The sequence below is a fragment of the Pithys albifrons genome, chromosome 17 (genome assembly GCF_047495875.1).
Source record: "Pithys albifrons albifrons isolate INPA30051 chromosome 17, PitAlb_v1, whole genome shotgun sequence".
Taxonomy (NCBI): Eukaryota; Metazoa; Chordata; class Aves; order Passeriformes; family Thamnophilidae; genus Pithys; species Pithys albifrons.
This window is the reverse complement of record NC_092474.1, coordinates 5,337,051-5,356,380: the sequence shown is the minus strand read 5'-3', so window position 1 is coordinate 5,356,380 and position 19,330 is coordinate 5,337,051. Positions and strand designations below refer to the sequence as shown.

The following is a 19,330-nucleotide window of genomic DNA, read 5'->3' as shown; positions in this document are numbered from 1 at the left end:
AAAGGGTTAAGAGGGTCTCCTCTAGCTTCAGTGCTGAATTTGCCAGCCCCACAGGATCTCAGACACCTTCACAGGGCTCTTGTACATCCTCCAGCACTCCAGATGGATTTATATGCCTCTGCTCAGGCGTCACCGGAAGTCATTCCCACCCAAGTCATTCTCCTCCCACACCTGTGCCTGTAGGAAGAGCCTTGGACAGCCCTTGCAAAGCAGGAGCATCCCCTTACCCAGTTCCCAGGAGCCCTGTCACTATTGGCACCACAGCTGCAGTCTCCAGAAGGGACTGAGACACAGGCCACATGTTCTTGCACAGAACCCAGGCTACACAGGCAACCCTGTGCTCCTGACACACAGCCAGGTTTTCTGCATTCTCTCCACCCCTTTTTTAAGCATCTTGTGTCTCTTTGTTTTTTTAAAGATACTGTGACCTTGGCATGGGGACACACAAACACCAGCTGCCAGAAAGAAGCATGTTCTGAAAAGCTACACAGAGCACAGCCCCATCACAGCCTGCAAGCAAGATCTCCATGTAGGGAGGGGGAAGAAGAAGCATTTGGGGGCCTCAGAGAAACCACTGCAGCTCCTTGCTCAGACCAAGGGACGACACTTCCACACGCTCCTCCAGCTCTTACCTGGCTCTTCCCGCGTCGCCGGTAATTCCTCCTCACAAGGTTCTTGTAATTCTCATTCTTCTTGGTCAGGTAGTAATAGAGGACGCAGTCAGCCACCGTCTGCAATGACATGGGCAAGTCAGGGAACAGAAGGTCCCGTCCTCTTGCGCTGTCAGGGCACAGACCTCCAGGAGCAGCATTCAGACCCAGCCATTCCCAGGTTCCCTCCTGATCCTAAAGACCTGTAGCCCAACAGCTTCCTTTCACCTCCCTCCCAAAGGCTTCTGGAGCTGGAAGAGCTGGACCATGCATTGTGTCCTAGTAAAAAGGCTCTTCCAAGGCACAGACCAGATAGGTCTTGCAGGCGTGCAGAGACAGAGAGGGGTGCTGAGCAGAGAGCACCCCATGTTGGAAACAAAACAGGGGAAGGGCTGACCCCAGATGACCGTGGCAACCAGAGGCAGAAGAAGGAGCTGCCTGTCACCCTCTGTTGAGGTTACATGAGGCATAACCTGCCACGCGACTGTCAGCTGGTGTTATTTCCACCCATTAAACTTGCTGGTTGGTGCGCCCACGACTTTCTTGTGGGCAGATTGAGATCCCGGCACTCAGGAGCTGCCATCCCAACTTCAACTCCAGCAGTTGGCTCCACAAGCACCATCACAGATCAGACATGTTAGGAAAACAAGGAGCTGAGGCCAGGACATACCCTGCCCCTGAACAGCACAGAGTGTGCCATGCTGGGAAAAATACTTTGCTGAACTGGGTGGGCACCAGAACACTGGTCTTGGGCTACACCTTCACAAACAGGATCAGTGGCTGCATGAACAGAAATAATCCCACAGACCCATCATGCCGCAAGTGCTCAGGAGCCAGGGGCAGCTGCATGCGCCTGGGGGTGCCTGGGGGCTGTGCTCACCCCATCCCTCTGCAAGGAGAGGAACCATTTGCAAAAACAGATTGCAACTTTTAAAGTGTTAATTGGATCTCTTTCTAATCTAGCTCTGATTATACACACACGCGCGAATACAAAAACTTACAGTCATCTGTTCCAAGGGCTAAGATCACTATTTTTTTATAATGCAATTTAAAAATCTATTAATTCATTACATTGAGCCATACTTTGCATCTCTCTCCAACAGGATAATGGATGTGTTCTGTATCATAATTACAGCCTGATTTACAAACGAGTACAAATAAAATTAGAAGACATTTTACAGCTTGGAACACAGACTGGATTGTGAACATCATCCAAGTCCTACCACTTTCGGCTTTACCAAATGGGAAAGGCTGAAGAGCCAGGAATCTCACAGCAACAGCAGCAGCATGAGGTGGCTGCTGGTCTTTGCTTCCTTGATGCTTTGGACAGGAAGGTCAAGGTCTTATAAATTATTTCCCCAGCCTGAATCATACAGAAGCAGAGAATCACTTAAGTAGAAAGGACCTCTGCAGGCCATCCTCTGAGGGCAGAGGAATTCCTCCAGAGTGAGTGGACACTGTATGAATGACACCCTGCATGAGATGGGCAGAGGATGCAACCAACTAGAAAGATGAGGGAAGGAGTAACTCTCAAATGTTTCCTACTCAGGAGAGTATCTAGGTGATGGATAGTGTTTTCTTTCCAGGCTGGGTCTGTCCAGGATCTGCCGATATGGCCTGTCCCACAGAAGGTAACAGGCCTTGCTCTGAACAGGGCTAGAGACTCGCTCCTTGGTCAGATCTCTTTCTCAAACCTTTCCTCCATCAGCCCAATTACCAGTAAAAAGGAAAACGCTAAGCAGCACAACACAGAGGCCTGGGAAAGGTCCTGTGAGCAAATTAATCCTAAACACCAAGAGGAGGTGTGTGTGCTTATAGGACAGCCACCTGAACTCCTGGATGAAATGGGACTCAGCCCACACTCAAGATCTTCTCCATGAGCAGAGACCCCTTCATTTTGTGCTGGGCAGCCGAGCGCCCACCCCCTGTGTGACAGCCTGGCTGGTGCAAAATGCCTCTGGGAGATGCCAGAAAGCAGCTCCTCAGGCAGATCACGGGGTGGGCTGCGACACCCACGCACCAGCCTGGCTGCGTTCACACCTCTCTGCTCTGAGCTCCCTGTCTCTCCGCAGCTGACTCAGTCCCTGTCCCTGCAGGAAGCCAGGAGGCGTCTGGACCGTGCCTGGGGCTCGGAGCCACCACCGCCCACAGGTGCCCAGCATCTGCTGGCAGCTCCAGCAACATGAGCCAAGTGATGGAGAAGAGACAGCATGATTCAGGTTAAAGGCAGGCAGGGAGGCTTACCTTCCTGTCCAGAAAAGACGCGATCAGGCCGAAGTTCTTCGGATGCTGCATGAACCTGTGGAGAGAGAGAGAGAGGGTTAGTCTGGGTGCTGGATCCAACCCCCTCACAGCTGGGCTGCCATGCCCTGCCTGCCTGGAGCAGCAAGGCCAGCTCCCTGAGGGACTTCAGGGTTTGAGAAAATAATTCCCTGCTGCTCAGCTTCCCACAAAGACAGGAACTTTAAATTTAGCCCACTGGAGCTGGGCTGGTTGGGAGCTTCAACATGCAAATGTTCATCACGGGGTGGGAGACGGAAGGAGGGCTGGCAGGGCCTGACAACTGCTCATCACCCCACTTGATCCCACGGCCACCCAAACCTGTCCCAACAGAAGGACAGGCACAGAGGGCAGCTGCACACTTGGCCAAGGCCTCAGGGTTCGGCAAGGAAAGGGGCCAACAGCTCTGTGCCCCAGGAAAGTGGATAGGAGGCAAAAGGTGGGAGAGCTGCGGTGTGCTGTGTCTCCAGCCCTGCCAGTGGTTCTCCTGGGGCAGCTGGCTGAGCTCTCTCCAACCTTTGCTGCTCTGTCCCAGCACCAAACTCAGAGTCAAGGCACTAAGCTGAACACAGAGAGGGCCTGACCAACTCCAGCCATTGGCAACAGGACTCGGATGCTGTCAGCTACATGCTGATGCCCTTCTTATACAGTCCCCCATATGGTTTGGGGGGCAACAAGAACACTGTCACCGTAAGTGGTCACAGAGCAAAAAAGAAACCAGAAATGCTAGGGGGAAAAAAAAAAAAGGCAAAGAAGCTGGGCTGCTCAGACAACCTGGGATCAGGGCATGGAGTCAGAGCTGGCTCCTCATGCTGCACATAGCACAAACCAAGCGCTGACCCCGGGACAGTGTTTTCAAGGCCATTTTATCCATGATGCTAACACACTGTCGGGAGAATGCAGATGACAATCCACTCTTTTTGATGGGCCAGGCCATGTCCCCATGGTGAGAGGGACGCTGCATTCTCACAGTGCCCAGCACAACAGGGCCTTGATGCCTGAGCTGCACCCTGCTCCTTCACCAGCAAACTCTGGCTTCCCTGGGAGTAGGCCAGTGATGGGCTCTCAACAGAGACCTGAAATCCTGCCCAGAAGCAAACCAAATCAGACTCTTTCTCATGGTTATGTTCTGACAGCTAAAATAGTTCAGACCTGGAGCTTGTCAGCCCTGCAGTGCCTAGCTGTTTACTCTAAGAGCCCCCACCAACACGGCTGAAGAAAAGGTTGCACCAGGTTTTCCTGGTCTCAGGAGGAGGCCAGCTCTGGGTCACAGATGACACAACTGTAGTTCACTTTAAAAACCTGAGCTAGAAGCTGTAGCACAGCAGGCAGCTTGGCTACTACCTGCACACTAGGATGGGGGAGAGGTAGGGCAGGACTCCTTGCACCCTCCTCGCAGCTCCTGAGTACCAGTCTCTCAAAATGAGCTTTGTGAGAGCCCTGAAACCCTGTTGTATTTATGCCTCAAGCTCTGCATCACCCACGGTGATGACACAGAAACCACTGTGCACAGCAGGATGCACACGCTGGGTGTGGATTCATCCAGCTCCATTAGCCAGGCACAGCCCTGCCATTAAAGACCAAGTAATTAGCCTTTGCGTCACTTGTGGCAAGCCTTGCTGTTTGGAGTGGCACATTTTAAGGCTAATTAGCAATGAGGATTCTCCTCTACCAAAGGCTTGGAGCTGGTTTGCTTGTTTTGTTCTTTTTTGGTCCATATCTTGGCAATTATTTCAGCTGCAAATGGCAGTCACAAGCAGGTACAGGAGGAGGGATCCTGGACACAGAGATGCTTCCTGCATGGCTGGCCGTGGTAATCCACAGAGCCACCCCATGACAGATTGGAAGCCAGACTAAGTGGTGCTGCTGCAAGGGACAATGTGGCCCTGGCACATCCACATACCTCCATGTCCCACATGTCCACAGCAGGGAGCCCCAACAGAGCTCATCCCACCGGAAGGTGAACTCCAGTTCTGTTTTTACAGACAAACAGCACAGTGGGGGCGCAAAGGATGTTGCAGTTCTTCATGCAAACACACCTTGGTCCCTACTGGGCCATGGGACACACAGGAGTCTGGATGTGAGACTGAGCTGGGTATCCTCATCTTGACTCACAGCACAGTGGTACCCAGGGAAGGGAACAGTGATCCCCAACTGATCTCAGCTGGTAGAGCAAAGCTGTTCCCAAGCACTGCTTGCAAATAGTAGAAAGTACCACAGCCAGAGTCTGCACGTGTCTGATGTGGGAATGCATCCATGGAAACAGCAGCCGGTGGCAAATCCTGCAGACAGCAGGATGGAGCACTGAGGGATGGGCACCAGCTGGAAGCTGCAGCCTGAGGGGTCTACACAGTGGGGGTTGAATGTTGACAGTCACGAGAATTCCCCAGGACACACAGAGCTCAAAGGACAGCATGTAAATCCAGAAAGGTAATGTGTATGGAATGTTTGTTTTCATTGGTGTTACCCTTGAACTGGCTGACACAACAGGGAATGCCAAAGCAGAAAAACTTCCCATTCTCACCCTGTTGCCATTCAGCAAGGCCAGAGGTTTCTGTGCGGGTGCATCACCCTGTGCCTGAGTTCAAGGTAACACAGTGACTGTGACAGTGGCCCTGAGGGGTAAGATAAGATCCTGGAGAATTCATGCCTTAGTGTGCTGGGGCCCGAGTCAAAGCCCTGCACAGATCCTGTCCACGCTCCCCAAGGGCTGCACTGAGAGCAGTGTGTGGGCTGCACTCACTTCTCCCGGAAGGTCTCCTTCTCCTGTTCGCTCCACATGTTCATCACCTGCCGGTCCTTGTAGACCTTCATGGGGTCATCCATGAGGCCGTTCATGTTGATGAATTTAATGCGCTGCTGGTCAGCATCGTAGAGCATGGGCGGGATGACAGCGAGCTGGCGCATCTGCTTCTCCAGGTTCTTTAGGGAAGCAGAGAGAACAGTTGGTCAGCACTACAGGCCCGCAGGGACCGCAGGAGACAGATGTTTGAGAGGAAAAGGACAGGAGGAGGAACAGGAGAATTCAAAAGCAAGCACTAGACAGCTTTATTGCTAGAGTAATTGTAAATTAAGCACTGAAAGAGGCTATCACTGTCAGCCAGGAAACAATTAATCTTTCATTTTAGAATAAAAGGCTTTAAGATCTCACGTGGAAATGTCTGATTTAAGCAAAAGAGCTCCTGACCATGATGACAGACAAGTCAAAGAAGCAGTGGCACTGGGAATGCAGACCCTTTCCCAGCCATCAAACCCACAGCCAACAGAGGTTCAACCCCCCACCCAAACTGCAAAAGAAGTGGGCCAGCTCTGCAAAGCTTCCTGAAACAGTGGGCAGAGGGAGACGTCATATTTCCCCTCCACAGGAAATGTAAATTGTTCCAGGAGGTTTCAAATGTCACTGTAACGAGGCTGTCATTCCATTTTTTTCCCTGTTACTGCAACACCCAGGAACATAATCTGATGCCTTTACTCCATCCTATGGAGAACAAAGTTCATCTGGAGCCCCAGCTGCACACCAGGACAGGACAGACTGGGCACACTGGTTTCCTTAGGTATCTGCAATAAAGAGGCCATTGTGATGTCTCATTTGTGCTATCCCCTGCCTGAATGCAGGGACTGTCCTTTTGGCTGAGCTGCTGGTGGTTCCCTGGCACAGGTCCACCCTGCAGGGATGAAGGGATGTTCTGGCCATCTTCTTTTATTTACACCATCGCTCCGAGTCCTCCCTGTCACCTGGAATGGCACTGCTCAGACAAAATTTCAACCCTTGACCCAGGAAGGCCAGGTTTCAAGTGCTGTTTGTTTCAATTTACAGCTGGATGCTGGTTCCTGGGAGAACACTCATGTCTGATCCTTCCAACAAGCTGCCAATCCCAGCTGGCCCAGCACCACTCTACTTCCCCACTGCACCTGATCAGACCCCACCTCCTCCTCCTGAAACACAGCTCACTATACAGACATGGACATTTCAACACATTTGATCATGTTCCTCATCCTCACTAGAACACCTCCTGTTTAGCAACTGGCTGCTCCACATGCCTGGGAATGTCACCTCAAGGTGGGAGGTCAGGGACAGCTCACAGCCAGAGCACAGATCCGGACCACCACTGGCTGCCCACGGCCACAGGAGAAGCTCCTGTGCAGAGCAGAGAGACAGCTGGTGGGAGCAGTGTCTGCAGCTGAGGGCATCAGGCATCTCCCCTTGCCTGGCAGGGTCTCAGGGGGCCAAGGACTGACAATACACCCTACCAGTCAGCAGACAGACCCCTCTCCTCTCCAGCAACGTGCTGGGACAGAGAGCTGGCCCTGCTGCCAGCAATGCTCCCCAGCTCTCAATTCCCTGCTCCTTCCAATCCTGTTGAAGAGCTGGAAGCTCTCAAGATCTCCTCTGAGACAAGTAAAGTGGTGATGTGGGGCTCACTGGGCAGCTCTTGGGGTGGAATTGAGCAGCACACTGCAGGAGGTTGAAGGCAATCAGCTATTGTTCCCCTTGGCCACAACCGCTGCAGAGCTGTGAAATTTCCCTCTGCTTCCAAGATCCATGTCCTCCAGGTTGTTGCCTTAACTGGCTAAGAGCAAACTGCCTGGGATCCCAGACAGGGATCGAGTCATGGTGTGCAGGCAGCAAACATCCCAGCTATTGCTAGGCAGTGGCTGCTCTCCCCTCCCAGACATGATCCATTCACTGCAGCTTGCCTCCGTGCCAAGAGAATGGAACCCTTGTGAAACCAGATCCAAACGAAGCCGAGGTCATGGGGATGTTTCAAGATGAATGGAGCACTCCCAGAAGATGTGGGCCAACTGGCTCACATACAAACCATTCATTCCATAGGATTCCCCTGTGTCAAGCCACACAGCCCATTCAAAACAAAACGAAACAGAAAAACCCCTCCACCCGACAGCCAGGGCGCCGGCTGCCTTCCCACCTCTGCATCCAATATAAACCACAGCCAGCAGGTGTTTGTGGGGCACTACCCAGGACAAGCAGCACACTGGGGTTTCTCTAAGAGATAGACAAATGCCGATAAACCTGACCCACTGGCCACCAGCTTTGTGTTTTGCTCCTGCAGAACATTGCACAGCTCCACTGCATCTTTCACGTGGTTGGAAAGATGCTGCTGGATATTAAATGAACACCTAACTTTGGATCCTGTCCAAGAAGTGTGTTAGGCATCATGGCAACCCCCTTAATCACAGCATGGCCTAGATTTGGCATTGGATTTCACCATGGGAACTGGTGGTACTGTCTAGACTTCCTGGGAGAAGACAGCGAGGGGTGAAAAGGACGAGGAAGGATAACTCGGTCTCACCTCTTGTTCTGATAGCCCGTCGATGATTTCTGACACCTCGTGCTCACTGCGTGCGGCTGACATGGAGAGCCCACCGCTGCCCCTCTGTCCTACCCTGCTGGGAAAGGGCAGTGACACACTCAGGCACTGATGCTCCATTTCATAAGCAGCAAACCACATTCAAGACAACTTTGACCTCTGTAATAGCCATAACCCAACGCTCCACCTAGGCCACCCCACCCCACATTGCAGGAACGGTGTCTGAGTTTATGGCTCAGAGTCAAGAGCCTCAAATCACCTTCCTTACCTGTGCCAACTTTGCAGACTGCTAGAACACAAGCACATTTCATACCTAGCCACACTGTCCCCCAGATTTTCTCCGGTTCATCCCACCCCAGCAATGGCACAAAGGTATCAGTGTTAGCACTGAGCCATTGGCACTATACCATCACATCTGGTTTGAAAATGCCATAGGAATTTTTAAATCAAACCCATCCACTGATATCTTCCTCACCCCCAGTACCAGTCACATGCCCCAAGGAATTTCAACTTTTCTCACTAAGCAGATAAAAAAATCAAAACATTTCTCAGTACCATTTCTCCCTTTCTGTTTAAGATAAAATAAAGCCCTTAATTAGGAAGTTTGGACCCATCCAGTTCTTAGTGGGGCACAAGGATGGGATGCTGGCAGTGGGTTTGGATTCTGCACACATCAGCTGCCAATGGGCAAGATCCCAGGTCTGAAATGGGAAGGACAGGGAGTTTTCAGCAAAAAGGGTGGAGACTGTGAAATCGTGTCTCCTCCTGGCAAGAAACAACATGACCTCAGCTGCACTTACAATGAGGAGAGGAAAATGGACACGGGAGGGGAGAGACAGGGGACATCCCTTTCAGCGGGACATTTTGCTCCCTTTGTATCATTTGCAGTCATTCTAATAACCGCTGCAGATGTTTCTTCTCCCTCTCCATGCTCCCATCAAAGCATGTGCATGTATTAAATCATCAACATGACCAAATGCGTCTGCAAATCTCATACATCTTAACACAGGCCCAACTGCAAGGCAGGAGTTAGGGCTGCCTTGGCCAGCTGGACAGCACAAGGGAGCTGCCCCTGGCTCTGACATGGCCAGCTGGGAGATCAGCAGCAGAGGTGAGACAGGCAGTCACATTCCTGACATTTTTCCTTCTTTTGGCTCTGTGCTGAGCCACCCTGGGGAAAAGCAGCAAGGCTTCTGCCTTCTGCTAGAGAGGGAGAAAAGGGACTGATAACCATCCCAGCCCACGCCTCCCACAAACACATCCCACACCCATTCCCAAAGAAAAAAGAAAGGCTGTCTGATACCAGCTCAGCCCCTTCATACCGCTTCTCCTCTAACCTCTGCATGCGCTCTTGCAGTTCCCGCTGCTTCCGGATCTCCGGGAACTGCTTCTCATAGTATTCCCGCACTTTGCTCTCCTTGGCACGGCGCCGGGGGTTATTTTCAATGCGCTCCACTTTTTTTTCCCAGGCCTCCATCAGCTGGTCATAGCGCTGGCAAAACTTCTGTTCCTGAAAGGGCAGAGGGAGACAGAGAGCTCAAAGATGTGCCTGGGAAGGGCAGCTCCTCCAAGCCTGGCCCACGATGGCTGCTCAGGCTGAGAATGAGTCATGTTGCTTAAAAAAATACGGTTTATTAGGACATGGACATGCCCCAGGGTGTGGGACCAACTGAATTCTTGAAACAGGCTAACAGGTACCCTCAGGCTCTTCCCTTCCAGAACCAGCATCTTTGGTGGAACCCAGCATGGCTTTGCCCACTCCCCACATCTTCTGCCCAAATATCTTCCGGGCCATTCGGTGCTCGATTCAGAAACCAAAGTCTCCATGCTGGAGAAGGAGCCCCTGTTCCATGAACCAGGAGAGAGCACAGTGCCTGTTTGAAGCCAAAAAGCCAGGAGGGATTGAAACCTGACCGTGGGAGAAGATGGCAGGAGAGCAAGTCCCCACTGTGTGAGCAGGGTGTGCAGAGCAGTAATTTTGGAGCTGCCAACAAACCATGCTGAGCAGAGGCTTGTCATGGTGCCCACATGGCACCCCTTTCCACTCACATGCACCAGCTCCAGCACTCACAGCTCCATGTTGGCAATGTTAGTGGGACTGGGGCCATGGGGGAGCTCCATGCAGGGGCCTGGCTCTGTGAAATCAAGAGCCAGGCACCCAGCCCGTGTCCAAGGCCATATGCCATGGTGGTCTGGCCACAGCATGATGTCCCACAGCTCCTACACCATCCAAGAAACCAGAAGTATTTTTCCAGCTGCTGCTCCTTGTTTTTGGCCAAAGAGTGGGACAAGCACATCTCCACTGACAGCAAACCCAGGCTCCCCCAAAATGCAGTGCTGCAAGGCATTTCCACACCATATCCCCCTTGGTGACATCCTCATGGCACATCCACCCAGTCCCCCACCAGGTCCAGCACTGCACTTCTGCCAGGTATTTATGGGACCATCCCAGTAATTTTAAAATATGATTTGCACCACAAATGAGTCTCCTCCCACCACTCCCTGAATCGCTCCTCCCTCTTCCAGACATACTCCTGCTAGAGGAGAACACCCACAGACAGGTGAGGTTCCATAGTGGGGAGATGCCCATCTGTTCTCTGACAGCTGCTGCACTGGCAGCAGTGATGGTGTCCAGCCTCATGTGAGAGCAGCTGGGCAACCAGAGGGGATTTAAGGTTTCATTTTGAGTCAGACAAATGCCTTCCAAGCCCCAAATCAGGAAGTGAGAGCAGATGTCACTCTTAACAGCAAAACCCAGGTCACTCCTGCCCCTGACACTGGTTTCCAGAACAGGCAGCTTGGCACTGTGCTGGCACCACAGCAGAGACACAGAGAATCTGGATTTCAAAGAAATAAACTCATCTCTTGCCACCCAACGCCCCACAACCGGAAGGAAGTACGAGACTTCCCAGCTGTGCTCTGCTCTCATTCTGCTTGCTCTTGGCCACCAAGAAAAATTGCGAATGGTAAAAAGAACTCCCAAAACGATGGAAACACTCAGTTGCAGGTCAGGAGGCAACTGAGTTACCCGCAAGCTGGGTCAGTTGTGCTGTGAACCCCAAGCAGAAGCAGCTCAGCAACCAACTCAGTCACTGGTGTCAGGCACCTGCAGCAACATCTGGCCAGCATCATGCTGATACTATCACGTGGGTTTGGTCCAGCCATCCTGGACCTGGCAATAATCCAAGGACAGAAACACATCTTTGATCTTCATGGCCTTTTGGAGGCACTTCAACAGTGTGAGACAGACAAAGCATCTCAAGCCCTGGAGCTAAGCCCCTGAAAATAAATCAATTCCCATTTGCATGACTGGAGCCGGAGACTGTCCTGCCCTGCAGGGATGCACAGGAGATGCTTGGGTTTCACCATGAGCTAAAGGAAATAGGCACAACATGAAACTGAGAAACAACAGCAAAAATTAAAATGCCCTAAAAGTCTGCACGGTGAATTTTGTGCTGCGGGTGAGGAGCTACAACAGGTAACACCAACAGCCTGCGGCAGCTCGAAGAAATCACAGCTGCTGCGTTTTCATCCCTCCCAAAGCAATGCCATCAGCCCCCTGAAAATGAGTGCTCCCACCCTGCCAGCAAATCTGCTACATCCTCCTGCTTTCAGAGCATCGCATTCGGGAAGAGGCTAAAAATACTCTGCAAAGTTTATGAAGCCTCAGCACCGGGAGGCAGCCGGTGCCTGGTGCTGTGTGCCAGCCTGCAGCACGGTTGGGGGAGAGCCCAGCACGAGGGCTTGGTCTCCTGAGAAGCTTTGAGGCTTTGAAAGGTTTGTCATTCCTTGTGGAAATGAGCCAGTGCTGGGTCCCACATTGCCACCGCCCCAGCAGAGCAACCTGGCACAGTCCTGGCTGCTTCAAAGCCAATGGGGTGGCTCTTCTTCCTCCTTTTCCTCCACTCCTTGGAACAACTCTACAAAAGCTTTATCCAAAATTCCCACTTTAAGGAACTGGCATTTGCATATGGATAAGCAACATCAATGTCACGTTGCTGTATCCCCAGCAGCTCACACCCTGGCAGCAGGGCACCAATACCAAAGCTTCCCCCTCACAGCTCGGCCCTCCTGAGCACAGCTTTGTAATGGACCGACTGAGAACTTCCTTGACACCCCTTCCTAACACAGAGCTGAGATCCTTCCTGCCATGGAAACTTCAAACCCCAGCGCAACAGGGCTGGGATGCAGCACCCCATCCAGCATTTTTGCTCCACCTGGGACACGCACTCCCTGCCATCTCTTTCACATCCTTCAAAAGCCAAGATTACAGGCACCTTACAGCACTGTGAACTCTCCAGATCTTCACAGCTCCCTGACCAGGAGAAGCTCCTGGTCAGGCACTTTAGGAACAGAAGCATCTATTCCTTCTCTAAGCATCCTGTGAGAAGCCCTAAGCAAGCAAGTCCATTCCTGAGCAACTATCTGTGCTGGCTTTTAGCGTCAGTGCTTCCTCTGCTCCCCTTCCCGGCTGGACTCAGCAGCCCATCAGCCTCTCAATCACACCAGTAACTGATAGCGAGCCAAATCGGACCTGACATGCGTATCTAAAAATGGATGAATAGTAACACCGCCGTAGCAGCTGAAGGCAGTTTGTGGGCTGTGCCAAGCCCAAGCCCTCCCGCAGCCCACGCTCTCACAGCTCCAGGGAATGGAGCAGCTCTTTGGTGGGGAGGAGAAGAGTGAAGGTGACAGGAGGAACCAGTTCAATTTCTATGAAAGGCCCACAGTTTTGTTCGCTTGGCTAATGCAGATAAACCTCTCACACCCAGAAAAACTCCCTTCACCATTCCCTCTCTGCAGCATTACCCTGATGGAATTAAGTATCTTCTGCTATGTTGACCTCAGCGAAGGCAGGAGGAAGCCCTGTAGACCCCCTGGGAATGGGGCTCCGGGGGCTGGACCCTGCAGGGACCGAGCTCTGACCCTGCTCCAGCCAGCCCCAGGCAGCAACAATACCCCAGAAAGTAAAAGAGCCAGAAAGAAACGCTGGCACGTAGATGGGCTTTGCTAAAAATAGGGTCTGCTACAAAATAGGCAGAAAAATAGCTAAGCATACCCATTTTGCAAACAGAATCAGCAAATGTATTCACTTTGCAAATTCAGCAACCGTATGTTGCCTATTTTGTAGAATAGGCAAACTGCTTCCCTAAACTGAAAAATCCCCTTTCAAGGACACTGAATAAACCGGCTGGCAGAAATTCACCTATTTTGCATGACAGGCGACTTTCCTGCAAGTCGTATTTTAGGAACTGTGCTCTTACAGCCTAATTAAACTTCTTCCCCCAGCTCCTCGATATTCACCCTGAGCAACTCACTCCAGGTTTAGCACAGTAACTGGCTGTTTTCACCAGTAGGCAGCTCCCGGGTGCTTCCCTCCTGATTCCAACAAAACCACACAATGCTTTGCAATCCCTCTTTTGAGGAAGGGAATATTGATCTGCTTCCCACCACAGAGAAGTCCTCAGCTGTGCCAGATGAGGTGCCCTGAGCAGTATCTGACTGCCACACCACATCTTGTGGAAGGTGTAAGCCCTGGAAGCCCTTGCTAGAGACTTGGAAGAAGTTTTATCATGGAAAAGTCTAAATGAACATGTATTTGGACACAAACAGGAGACACAATCATTCCTATGGAGTGCAATATCTGTGGCTCTTGGCAGACTACTATAAAAAGGGGAAAAAGCAAAGCATGGGAAAGAAAAGGAACATGCCTTTATTCACCATAATAAAGAAAATAATGAGATTACTGGCTCAGAAACATCTGTCTTGAAAGCTACTTTTAAAGCCAGAGCCTTCCAACCACTTCCCAGGCTCGTTACTTTGAATTTTTCCAACAACTCCTCTGAACCAGAGCACTTCTGTCCAAACCCAGCCCCAAAGACATTGAGCAAACCTAAACCACTGGAAGACATTGACACCAGCACCTGAGCTTGTCCCAGAACAGAGATATTGAGTCAGGAGACACTATTTACACCTACCACATGAAATGTGAAGCCCTACATCTCACCCATCACCAACAGCCACCACAAAATCCACCTTCCTGGTGGGGGCCATTGGCTGTTCTGGCATTTCCCTTTCTGTGCTGGTTCTGCTTCCCAGCTCCCGCCAGCAACGACCACAACTGTCAGCACCAAAAACATATAAATTCTGTGAAACCCACTTGAACTTTCTCCTCTGTTTACTGGAGACTTGCAACAAATGCCTCTGAAGCCTCCTAATCACTCCCACCTTTACCTAATCAAGACCCGTTTCCTTAAAGGACACCAGAACTCTTCAGCTGGCAAAGCTGCCTAGAAACAAACTGGCACAGAGCTTGAATTCTGTTTTAAACCACAAATTCCTAGAACATTGCTCTGTGGTCAGCTGGAAGGAGTCAGAGCAGTCTCCAGACCATTCATAGGAAGCAGAGTCAGCTTGTTTCACACCTCTCTTAGGGTTGAATTACTCACAAAATAGACATTTATGCTGTGATAGGTTTTCTGAGATCAATGATGGGCTCTGCTGTGATTAAGCCAACCCCACGTGTTTGCTCTGCGGGGGGCACTTGCTGAGGGAGGTGCTGCCTGCAGCAGGATCAGGGACCTCTACTTCACATCCATGTTATTTTAAGCAGAAGAGATTCCACAGCAATGTAATAGGCAAAGTACTGAGCACCAGCACCTCTCTGCTGGAAATCATCCTTTTCCTTCTCACATAATGAATTACACGGCTTTATACGTATAAAATAAGGTCTAAGGGAATCACTCACCCACTGTTTGCGCGCATGATTTCTCCTCTTAAAGTACAAAATTAACTTCTTCCGCATTGCCTGGTTTCTGTAAAGACAGAAAAAAATATGAGATCCAATTAATGAGGAGGCTAAAATACACAGCCTGGCTTTCCCCACTTCAAAGGAGTTTGCAACACAGCTTCCACCTTAACCTGGAATTGAAGCAAATGCTGTTAACTGCGACCTCACACCAGCTTAGAGAAAAACAATCAAACCCTTCGACACAGGGAACTTCACCCACATCTCTTGTCAAACCAAGGACTAAGGTTGAGAACTAATTCACAAACTCTCAATTCTGCAAACCTTCCCTGTGTGCTCAGCATCACATGTGGGTAGATGCTCACCTCTGCATCTACCAATGGGTCAGGCTGTTTCTTCGTTATTTTTATGTGTTGATCTGAAAAACCCCAAGAACTGGGGGTTTTCAGGCCAAGCTCTGCATGACAGAAGGTGGCACTCCCTGAGCAGAGGCCACCCTGAGCACCCCAGTGCCTACAGCCAGCAGTGATGGGGCTGTTGATGCACACATGCTCCCAAGGGGTTGTTCACCCCAGGCTTCTAGGTGCTGATAAGGAGGCAGGATCACAGTAGGGCTTGCATCACTTATCTCCTGACCTCTTGCTTCCTTGGAAACATGCCCAACAAAGCAGCAAACAAGCAGCCAGGAGAGTTCAGCCACTTGCAGAATTAGGACCTCAAGGGAGAAACTGGCCACCGCAAATGCAGTGTCTGCCCAGACACCAACCTGCTTTCTTCTCCTTTCTGCTTTCCAAAGACAGCATGAAATAACTGCTCAAAGAGAAGGAGCACCAGAGGTGAATGGAGCTGGAAGGGCTGCAGGAGCTCCCAGAGCCCGCACGAGCCCCAGAGCCAAGCTCCTGCAGTTGTTCCTGTTACTAATATTCACAGCAATAAAATCTCTAGGTAAAAGGTAGAGACCAGGGGCAAAGGAGTTCCCTTAAGTCTTTTATCCTGATTAAAGGCAGAGCTGCAGTGTGTAATTACTGATCAGGAGCTTAGCAGTCTCATGTAGGCACATTCTGTGGGATTTAGTCAAATGAAGAGACACCCTCGCCACTTCCTCATTGCCCTCCTGCCTGGCTAGCGGGAGGGGAAAACCCATCCTTCTCTCCTTGTAAATCCCTCAGCCTGATCAGCAGCACACAGGAGTGGTTTGGGAAGGGGCACAAGGTCCAGTTCACTTAGAGAGAGGACTGGGGGCAGTCCTGGCTAAATTTAGGGATGGAGAGCATCAAAGCATCAACATTTTTCCCTTTTTAAACTCTTTTCTTGCTACACCACTGAACCATGTGCTGGCCCACATGGGAATGACAGTGAAACCATGGCAAGTGCTTTCCTGGGAATCCAGCCCACTGCTGAGGCTGCACCTCTGTGCCAGCAGTGTGCTGGGGGATCCCTGCCCACCTGCAAATGGACCCCTTTGGATGAGGGGTCTTCAACCAGGACTCCCTCAGAGATCAAGCACAGCTGCTAGAGGAACAGCAACAGGCTTTGGGACGGGGCTAAGTCCTCCAGCACAGCCACATTCAGCTTTGTGGCCTCCTTTTAGTTTATCAAGGAGGAAACTCATTAGGCTTGCTTCTTGGTTCTAATAGTACCAATCCACTTTTGTAACTTCTGTTTTCCTCTCTTAATCAGCTACCAGAGGCAAGGGATGCACACAGAGTCCCTGATCACTGCATGAGCTGCAGCACCATGTCTTCACTCCTTTTGACTCTGCCTTGAACCCTTTGATATTTCCAAGGCACTGCTAGCAAGCAGTGATCATACCAATGGAAAACACCAGCCACTAGCAGGGAAGAGACTCCCAAGTCCCCAGCTTAGCCACACCACCCCAAATCCCTGTGCACTCCCCATTCCAGGGAGCCCACACTGGCAGAAAGCACAGCCAAGTGATGGGGCGGGAGGCTCCTGCAGAGTTGACATTTGGATCCACAAATGGTTTTCTGAGCCAGGGCTTAAGTAGCAAGCCACATCCTTTGATTCTGTTACAGGAATCAAAGTGTCATTGATCACTGGGGGAGGAAAAAACAAATAAACTCACATACGGGGCACTTACTGCCTTTGTTCTTGTTCAACACATTTTTAAAAGGGACCTGCTGCTGTTGTGGGCTGCACTATGAACTCCAGAGGCCACCTTAGAGATATTCATAATTACTGCTGCTGTCAAAGGCTTTTCCCTCTGGATCAACACAATGGCACTTTGTTTCTGACTTTGTCGGGCACCCATGGAGGAGTCTCAAAGGAGGCTGCAGGTGACTGGCTGAGCTAAACCTCACTGCTCACCTTGGTGCAAACAGCATTCACCTGCCTTAAAAAGTGAGGGAAACTCAGGTACAGAGCTGCAGTAACATCTGCCCAGCTGCACAGGGAGGAAGGAACGAGAAACAAGGAGTGGGACAACACCTGTGCCCCAGTGCTCCAGAGCATGTATCTCTGGACATATGGGTAAGGTCAGTCCAGTAGCATCCAGCACCCATGTGTCAGCCCCAGCTCCTCACATGCCCCTTCATCCCTTCATGTCACACACAGTGAGATTTTGTCACTGGCCCCGGCGCCGTGTGGTGCCACAGCAGGCAGCAAACCCTCCTGCAGAGTTCCCGTCGGACAGATTTCCTTCCAGGGCTTCAGCTTTGTGTGAACAAGGCCCGACGGGTCACTGTGCCCGACACGTTCCGGTTGTTTGTTTGTTTATTCCAATTCTCATGGAAGCTCTAACACAGGGAAATCGCTGAGGTGACAAGCAAGCGTGGGATGGTCCCCAACAAGAGGTCATGGATTGTCCCTTGGGAGCAGCCCCGCTAAATCAACCTCTGCTCTCCCCACACTAGCCTGGGTGACATCCAGGAACAATGTGTGGCTTTGACAGCTGGTGCTGGATCGGCTGCTCTTTCTCGGGAAACAGGAGAGTAAATGAAAGAAATTAGCAGCTCTGACGCAGCTGATGGGTTGCCTTGAGTTGTGCATCACGGCTGACCTTGAAAGTGCAAATACAGGCAAAGGCTTAATGGTTCTGCAGCTGCAAAAATCAGGAATGCCTTGAAAGCCAGTGTATGTTTACCACCACCCAGGCTGAAGTAATCAAAGAGTGGAAGGATTAAAACAACAACAAACCCCCTCATGCCCTAAATGTTTTTGCCACTTTATCTTTTTTTTGTTTTGTTTTTGCATAAGGTCAACCTTTCAAAGGTTAATAAAATCTCGGTAAATATAAATAGGCTTCACAGTTTATCTTGCTACATGTACTGCTGTTACTTAGAAACCGTTTGCAGGGAGGTTAATTCGGGCCACATGTCTCCGAAGCACACGCTGTGCTCCCTGGGCAAATCAGGGAGCTGAGCATGACACTGCGGCACAGGAGGGAAGGTGAGGGCTGTCTAATGGGAGTGGGCACGATAATAACCCCAGTGGAGTGGCACACATGAAACGTCGCCCATGCAAGGTGCCAACCCTCCTCCATCCTCTTCCTCCTTCTCAGCCTGGGCCCTGTGGTTTTCTGGGGCACAAGAAAAGCGTCAGGGATGGAGACCTGAACCACAGAGAGGGGAAGAAATCAGGCAGCTCCCAGACGGGAGGAATGGAGGCTCCTTAGATAAAGCAACAGTGACTCTTGTGGGCAGTTTTAAGTATTGCTGGGCTGGCACATCACACCACACAGGGTGGGGAGAACATGAGGGCTCCTTGCCCTGTCTTCTGCAGTGTCCCTATGGACAGGACAGGCTGAGACAGACACAGAGCCTCCCAGTCCCTAGTGAGCTGATGTTTAGAGGCTGCCAGATGGCACATCCCCATTCTTCTGGTCAACGATTCACCTAATGGATGGTGCCCATCTGCATTCCTGACTTCCCCGTGGCTGTGGGCTCCCTGGGGTACCCATGGGGAAGGACCTTGCTTCTGGTGGGCCCTCAGCTTCACAAAGCATCCCCCAGCACTGGCTGCCATTTCCCACACGCCTGCTGCAGTGCAGCGCCACTTTAATGCTCCTCTCTGATGGCAGCTCTCCTCCAGGGTTAGGACACCACATGCAGTTACCTTCTCTGTTACAAATGCTATTCCAGCCCTTTGGTCACCAGAGGAGCTTTTCCTGGAACTTCTCTGCTCCTCTGCAGGAAGCGGGAAACAAGCCAGTGTGGGTCACGCACTACAGCCTTCTCCAGAGAGACACTGACCATGTAAGCTTCTGCAGATGCCAGGCACAGAGCTGCCTCCAGACAGCTGGATGCACACACTGTCTCTAATTTTGGGTGTGATTCTCTGCAAGAGGTTTTTATCCTTGTATA

The 19,330-nt window shown here is 51.2% G+C and overlaps 1 protein-coding gene across 14 annotated transcripts in view; it reads right to left on the bottom strand.

Annotated features, from left to right (window-relative positions):
• NCOR2 (nuclear receptor corepressor 2) overlaps positions 1-19,330 on the bottom strand; it is a 232,456-nt gene that overhangs the window by 71,490 nt on the left and 141,636 nt on the right. For 8 of the 14 annotated variants that reach the window (XM_071571895.1, XM_071571904.1, XM_071571906.1 and 5 more), the window contains 6 exons: positions 15,009-15,075; positions 9,583-9,770; positions 8,243-8,339; positions 5,674-5,852; positions 2,895-2,949; positions 633-731 (listed from right to left, as the gene is read on the bottom strand). In XM_071571895.1, coding sequence (XP_071427996.1) covers positions 633-731; positions 2,895-2,949; positions 5,674-5,852; positions 8,243-8,339; positions 9,583-9,770; positions 15,009-15,075 — 685 coding nt within the window. The remainder of the gene's footprint in view (positions 1-632; positions 732-2,894; positions 2,950-5,673; positions 5,853-8,242; positions 8,340-9,582; positions 9,771-15,008; positions 15,076-19,330) is intronic. The other 6 variants (XM_071571899.1, XM_071571908.1, XM_071571910.1 and 3 more) reach the window with 3 other exon arrangements.